At 33.9% G+C, this 8283-nt stretch overlaps 1 protein-coding gene across 1 annotated transcript in view; it reads left to right on the top strand.

Moving 5' to 3' along the window:
• Positions 1-7720, top strand: part of LOC119836831 — a 55535-nt gene extending 47815 nt beyond the window's left edge. The window contains exons 7-8 of the mRNA XM_038362308.1: positions 2010-2144; positions 6059-7720. Coding sequence (XP_038218236.1) covers positions 2010-2144; positions 6059-6186 — 263 coding nt within the window. The 3' untranslated portion in view covers positions 6187-7720. The remainder of the gene's footprint in view (positions 1-2009; positions 2145-6058) is intronic.
• The last annotated feature ends 563 nt before the right edge of the window (positions 7721-8283 follow it).

Here is an 8283-nt window from a genome sequence, read left to right as displayed (position 1 = left end):
TGACAGATTCGAAATTCAAATGTAATATTTTTTTATAATTAAGTGTAACAGTATTTATGGCCAGACTAAGTATTATAGCCTATGTCACTCAGTGAAGTTGCAGCTTTCCAATGGCGAAAAAGTTATTGAAATCGGTCCAGCAGTTTTGTATGAAAACGTTACAAATACGAAAGTTTTCTCTTTATAATATTAATGTAAAAAGGTGTCTAACCAAAACAATGGACTATATACATTACATCCACAATAACCTATTACAATTCATTCCAACAACACAACACGATCCGTCTATTGACAAATAACATAACACAATGTTAAGCCTAAACGTGTACAAATAATTACAATCAATTATTGTTTATTTACGTGTGTACAGGAACCCACAACAATGCTACAATTAGACCCATGTAACCGAACCATTCTGTTTGAAACACCAGTGACATTTTACCGCAGTTTTCGCTCAAATCAATTTAATTGAATGTTTGCTCGCAGAACAGCTGAGTGCCAATTAGCATTTAGTGTTGCCACTAACAGTGTGAAATAATATGAAATTTGCACGCAGTTGTGTTTTTCCATGATCGGGTTTTTGGCACAGGCATGGAGTATATTGTTGTTTAAAATTGAGAATTGTTAAGTTCTCGTATACGTGTATACGCAGCTATGCATACGTAGCAAATTAATAAAAAAAAAAATTATTAATTTATGTCTTTTAAAATGTATTGTGTGGAATTCCTCCATCAGAAAATCCTACTAATATTATAAATGCGAAAGTTTGTAATCATGTGTGTGCGTTTGTTGCTCTTTCACGCAAGAACTACTGAACCGATTGTAAAAATATTTGGTACGTAGACAGCTGGACAACTGGAATTACATATAGGCAACTTTTTATCCCGATATTCCTACGGGATACGGACTTACGCGGGTGAAACCGTGGGGCGCAGCTAGTATTGTGGGGGTCGAGCACGCTTCGGCGCGAATTGGGCCAGCTCGCACCGGGGAAGTACCACACCCCCACAGAAAACCGGCGTGAAATAGTGGCATGCCACTGTGTTTCGTACGGTGAGTGGGGGAGCCGGAGGCCTATTTCCTTTTCCTCACCCGTCCCAGTCCATTCCTTCTTTCCTGTCATGAATCCTTTCCTTTCCCTTAGCCACTAAAAGCGAGCAGCGCATTCGCAGAGGCACTACCTTTGCGAATGTTCATAGGCGGTTGTGATCGTTTTCCATCAGGCGAACCACCAGCTCATTTGCCAGCGATGACATAAAAAAAAAAAAAAAAGTACGTTATAAAGTTTATATGCTCTGTAGTGAAAACATTTCTGTCGTTACACTTTTTTTTATTAGGAAATAACACTTCGTAAAGTTTGTTTCGGTACATTTTTTATTTACAATATACTGATGCGATGTGTTAATTTATTGTGCTTTCATCCCATCTACCTAATACAGCAAATAGCACTTATCCATGGTTATGGTTATAAGGAAACAAGTTAAATAACTTGTTATAATAAATAAATTTCCTAAATCTCAGTTATAACCACTCACACCCATAGCAATCAACGAATACCCTATGGTATGGTTGCGCTTTTGGTTAGAAGCGCTACGGGGTGTCATACAAAAGGTCACTCTTTATTAAGACTAGTTTCTTACCACACTAGAATCGGGCCAGCTCGCACTGGGGAAGTACTAGATCCCCACAGCAACCGGCGTGAAATAGTAGAATGCTATTGTGTTTCGTATGGTGATTGGGGGAACCCGAGGCCGTTTCCTTTTCCTCGCCCTTCCCAGTGTATATTTTATTTCCAGTCATCTATAGTTTCCTTATCCTTACACCTTAAGAACCATACCTCTGCAAATGTTCATGCTCTTCAAATGTTCATGGGCGCTAATGGCCGCTTAGCAACAAACGAACCACCAGCTCAGTTGCCCTGCTATGCCATAAAAAAAAGTTAACTCACGACTGCGCTCGTGATTTGAAAGCTAAATAGAATTTTATAACCATTAAATTCTCCTCAACAGATGGCGTAAGCGTTCACAACGGTAGACACACCAGCGAGCTGGTAATTGGCAAGGCCGAGCCCCGGCATGCGGGCAACTACACTTGCGTGCCAGCGAACGCGCGGGCTGCCTCCGTCACAGTACATGTTGTTCAGAGTGAGTACTAGATCGTTAGATATCTATTTATAAGTAGCGTATGTCCCAGTTTTACCCGTGGTATATTTCTCTACATAAGAACCCTTATGCCATAACAAAAACTTAAAAAAAATAACCGAATCGGTCGAGGCGTTCTCGAGTTTATAACCTTAGCGACACATTTGGCGATTTATTTTTAACTGTCTGACTGAGGTTATTAATACGACTGGATTTTTTTTGGTATTGTTACAGCAGACCATTTGACTGGGTGAACCCTATTGTATTTCAATATGGGATGGTTATGAAATGCGATGTTATATGATGTGCGTATGTATAGCACACACACACATACATACACGCGCGCGCTATTTGATGTAACTAGTCCCATATTTATTTAATAAATTATTTACATGAATTTTTTATTTACTTTGAGAAGACACGCGAGCAATTACAATACTCTAGAATAATGTAAACACAATTAAATTTTTAAATAAATACCAAGAGCTGTATAAACATATAGTTAATTTAATGTATTATTTATTTTCAGTTATAAAATACACCCATTTTTCTAGCCATTTTAATATTCCACACGGCTAACTTGCTCAAGTTGTCTGGCACAGGCAGCGTGTTCTTGGCTTGCGTAGGATGAAAGGATCAAAAAAGCTCTTCCTAAGTAAACGTTGTTAACTTGACACCTGTCATGTAATAACTTATCTCTCTTTACTTAAAGTCTGAAAGAATATAGTATAAGTTGTGGAGTACCATATCCATTGTTGTGTATATTAACTAGCTGCTGCCCGCAACTTCACCCGCATGATTAACATATTTTTTCTACTTACCTAATGGACGCCTACATCGTAGTGCCTATCTGAATGTCAAATTACAGCCCGATCGGTCTAGTAGTTTGGGCTGTGTTGGTAGATCTGTGTTGGTTAATCTTTGCGTTTTATTTATTACTTTGCCTGCGACTTTTGCCCGCGGCTTCGTACGGCTAAATTCAGAGTAGTAGATTATACGTATAAACCTTCCTCTTGAATCACTTTCTTTATTAAAAAAAAACCATAAAATCCGTTGCGTAGTTTTAAAGATTTGAGCATACATAGGGACATAGGGACAGAGAAAGCGACTTTTTTTTGTAGTATAAAATAGTAGTGAAGATTTATTACATCATTTTTTAACATAAATGCCTTTACTATACGCAATTAATAAATTTCCTGTTTACGTTAATAACTTCCATTGATTAATTCTTGTATTCCTTCCTCTGGAAGGACTAAATTAAACGGTTCATGTATATATATGTATGTTTATGTAGGCAAATAGCATAAGCCTTTTAAAATCGTATCTCTCGTTCCCCAACCCCTTTGTAGACATGGGGACCCATACTAATGAGGCGGTGGATTATAAACTTACTCTATACTCTCACATAAATGGAAGAATAAAATTATTAATTCAACTACTCTTTAATAAACAAACATGTAAAGAAAAGCCCATTTTGTAATTCAGACCCACAGACTATACAAAAGAGTTTCCGCGGAGAAATAGAAATAACATGTTACCTTAATTATTGTCTGTTTATAATAAAAAAAAAAATACAATATTACAATAAAATATTTTTTTTCTACAAAAAAAAGTCACCAATAAATATCATTAATAGACACAGAGATACGTTACTGAAAAAGTATCTTCTTACTTTCTTCTAACTTCTTTCCTGATTTATGGTTAACTAGCTGCGCCCCGCGGTTTCACACGCGGTTTCTGTATCCTGTAGGCATATCGGGATGAAAAGTTATCTGTGTGTTATTTCAGCGGTCCAGCTATCTACGTGCCAAATTTCATTGCAATCAATTGAGTAGTTTTCACGTGAAAGAGTAACAAACATCCATACATATATACGTACATCTATCCATACTTATAAAATTTCGCTTTTAACATGGATCTCCATAGTAGGATGCTATAATATATTTATATTGAAGACTTATAAAAATCTCTAGTTGACGTTATAAATGTTTGGATTTGAATACATAAAGATTCGTAAATCGTGTAGAGAACGTACAACGGATATATCAAATTTATTTGACATATTCCTTCTCAAATAAACACAGCGTGGGAAGTGCTAAAAGATTTTTTATGTATCTACAATAAAGTAAAATTCCTTATACTCTCACCTGAAAATAATATGATATTTTCCCACTCAATTTACACATCAGAAGGTTGGTTTTTTATTTTATAGTAAAGCAAACACGATACCTTTGAATAATCTGTCGTCTAAAATAACGATTAACTAGTGTATATGGAATATTATATAATATATATCATTTCATAGAAATGGTTAAATGATAGAGGTCAAGATGTAACTCCAGATCTGGACTAACTAGAAGTTATATGACTTCAAAATACAGAAATGTTTATCTACATCAAACTTAAAGACGTTTTCAGTTCTTTTTTATCAGTTCTATGATTTACGTCTATTCATATAAAACTATTTTCTCTTTAGAATCTCTTCTTCTACAACATCCCAAAATCTATGCATATTTTTGCTATACTTTACCGAGGAACTAATACGCTTTTGAGTTTTAGAATGTGGCATGTTTTAATCTTGACTAGATGTGTTTATTATCAATGGTATAAATTTTGGTCTATCCACATTTAAAAGAAAATAAGAAGTTTGGTAATTTAACATAGTTTTTAAGAATTAATTGTAACTAACAAAATGGGTTTGAATTACTTGAAATTAAATAAAAATAAATTAAATTAAATAATTTACATAGAAAACATTAAATTTCTTACCACAGGAGTGCTTATAAGGAAGTTGTATATTTAAATTTGAATACTTATCGGAAATTATTATTTTAAATGCCTTGCTATTTCGTTTGCGAACATTACACAAAATTATCACACAATTCCTAAAAGCTTTGTTTTATAAATAGGATAAAGCAAATCTAATTTGAAGACTTCACGTGTCAGCTGTCGACATCCGCACAGTTCCCTTTTCATAATATATTGTTAGGCAATGTTATGTAAATATATTTGTAGGAAGTGTTAATGGAAGCTGGCTTTGAATAGACATATGACAGTACTTATAGATTCGCCAAGTATCGATTTCTTATTTAAGTTTAGACTTTGCCTTCGTGGTCGATGAAAAAAATAGACGGACCCCAGATTTTTTTATACGTTTTTTATGTCACAATGGTGGGACGCTTGATGGTAAGCGCTACCCCCGCCCATGAACATTTGGAAAGGCATAAGGTCCATTGCAAACCTTTCGCCTCTACAAATGGATTGCTGACTTTCAATTGGGAAGGGATTAAGAAAGGATTGTCGAGAGGAATAAAGGAAAGGACAGGGAAGGGTAAGGAAAAGGATACGAGCCTCCGGCGTACTCATACGTAGCTAAAAAGTTAAAACTAAACTAACTTTCTCGGTTCCCAAACTATATCCAATTTTATCCAATGCAAATAGCCATTCCTGTGTTGTAAATAGTGTTATTAACACAACATTATTTTATTTATAAATTTATTAAATTTTACTAGCAAAATTCCTACATAAATTGTCAAACGTTCTCTTTTTATGTTTTACAATTGATAACACAGACTTGAATAAAAATGTTAAACCCCAAACCTTCAATAATAATGCTATGGTTTTTTTCAGTAAAGCCACAGATAACATAATTCTAAATTAAGCTATTCTAATACTAAATTTCATTCAAATCGTTTGAGAAGAAGACGAAGCGCGAAGACATAAGCAGAGATACTTCCGCATTTATAATATTAACAGGGATTAACACACTCCGTCAGAAATGTTGTTCCCACTTCATCATCCCAACTCATAAAGCAATAACTATATCGCAAATGTTACCCACCGAAATTTCAGGAATATTTTAAAACGCTCGTACCTCGTTAAGCGTTTATATTTTACAAGATATAATTTTGTTGCAGGTGAAACGCCGGCGGCTATGCAGCACGGTAACAACGTCTCATCCAACAACCACCCGCGGTTTTATGAACTTTTAGTTGTACTATTGTCTATAAGAACATTATGTATGCTTTCTGGGGATATTGGATAACAGCCTGTGCAAGCAATTGTTTTTGTAGATAATTTAATTTTCTTTTGTGTTTTTTGGTGATTTAATAATATTTATTGGTAATAATTTGATGATTATCAAAGTGACTATACGTATATACTTGAAATAACAGTTAGTTCAGGAATTCATTATTTTTAGTGCAGTTTCGCCCGCGTACGTAGAAATAGATAGTTGTGATTTAACCGACATGTTCCCGATTTTGGGGGATTACCGAGATATGAACTATACTTTGTCCTTTCTTTCTCATATTTTCTTCGTGTCGACTACGATACAAATCTGTACAGCGGCTTAAGCGTGAAGAAGCGACATATAGACTTATTATCACATTCAATATATTAATCGGAAAATGTATACATTTACAGATTTTGATTCTACATCTATAAAGCGATGTTTCCTCTTCAAAGTTAAGAAAATATAAACATAAATAAAACCAATGTGTAGCAATTAAAAATGTATTCCAAGGAAACACAATAAATTTTCTCTTATCTAGACAACAACAAGAAACTGAATAAATATAAAACGACACGATGAAAATCCCGATTCACAACTACTGGATATGTTCTGATTAGCATATCTGACAGCTGAAGTTACAAATTATATATGAAAGTATGTGTTAGTTACTTTTAAAATAAACGATCTTAATGACTCCTTGGTACAGTGATTAACGCTTGAGCGTAGAACCGAGGGGTCCTGGGTTTTATTCCGAGTGGGAACTCACAAAAAGTGTCGGTCTGGCAGGACTTGTCCATAAAGAAAATCGATCGATCAGTGAAACAGATGTATATCATCTGCCCCATACCCCAGGGGGGACACGGGACTTCACACGTTATCAGCGAAGTTATTAACAAGTATTCTATCAAATAAAAATATTGTTTGTGAGTGAGTGAGAAAATTTCTTGTAAATATTTTCTTTTAAATAATTTAGCTTTTTTGTACTCAAATATAACTTGTTTTTGTTATGACGATGATTTTTTTGTAATGATATTCGTAGTCCTTACATTCGAGTATACTGATATTGAATACGTTAAATGTTTATTGTATGTACATATAAAATTTAATTGTATATAACATTTAACCGACTTTAAATATAAGTAATTCTGTTCTCAATCTGCGCTATTTAAATCTTCCGTGTACAGTATTGGTAGCTATATAAATGTCACTTTCTGTCATTTTGTATATAATTCCACGACAATAAAGTATGTAATTTAACTTTATATAAATTGATTCAAAATTTTTCCTACTATGTATGAGGTGTATTTACTTGGAACGTCTGTCACACTTTCGATGGCGTTATTTCAATAAATATTTATGAGTTACTGAGATTAGCGCGCATCTGATTCCAAATGCAACAATTTGGATTTTTAAATTTAGAACATAAATTGATACATTTTACTGAAAATCTAATTTTTATACTTTCCTAACCACTAAGTATCAAGATCTCTGTATACAGCGCCTCACAATCAAACTTCTAACGTATACCGAAAAAGTACAATAAAATTAATTGTAAATATATATATTTAAGTCATATAACTATAAGAAATGTAAATTATTTGTCAAAATATTTAAAAATAAATAATTTTCAATGTAACGTGCCAAGTTCTCATTTGTTTCATTTAATTCCCTTCAATGTGAGATTTTAAGGTAGTTATACATTTGGACCGGGGTCGTGGACGAATTATAACCAGCTCCCGTGGCCCCTTCTCTAAAGCGGCTCGACGGAACACAGTGGGGTTTTGATCGGTAGGAATCCGATATAGCCCACGGCTTGATCTCCGAAGGCCGTGGGTATCTATGCAAGATTTTCCCACTTAAAAATAAAGATACATTTGGACTTATTTGTAATATCAATACATTCTAACGAAAAATAATACGTTTTATTGTAAGTAAACATCACATTATTTAACGGTTTAACGCAGTCTGACTTTCTTTGATATATATTAAAGAAAGTCAGACATAAGACATAAAATTTTATTTTATATGAAGTAAAAATTCGAAAAATGTTTATAAATTTAAGTAATAATATTTAAGTTATTCACTATTTATATGAGAAAGTCCTTTTCTTTGACATTATTTACGTTT

Source organism: Zerene cesonia, chromosome 25 (assembly GCF_012273895.1).
Source record: "Zerene cesonia ecotype Mississippi chromosome 25, Zerene_cesonia_1.1, whole genome shotgun sequence".
In the NCBI taxonomy this organism is placed as follows: domain Eukaryota; kingdom Metazoa; phylum Arthropoda; class Insecta; order Lepidoptera; family Pieridae; genus Zerene; species Zerene cesonia.
Note: the sequence above shows the minus strand (reverse complement) of the source record. Positions and strands in the feature narration are given on the sequence as shown.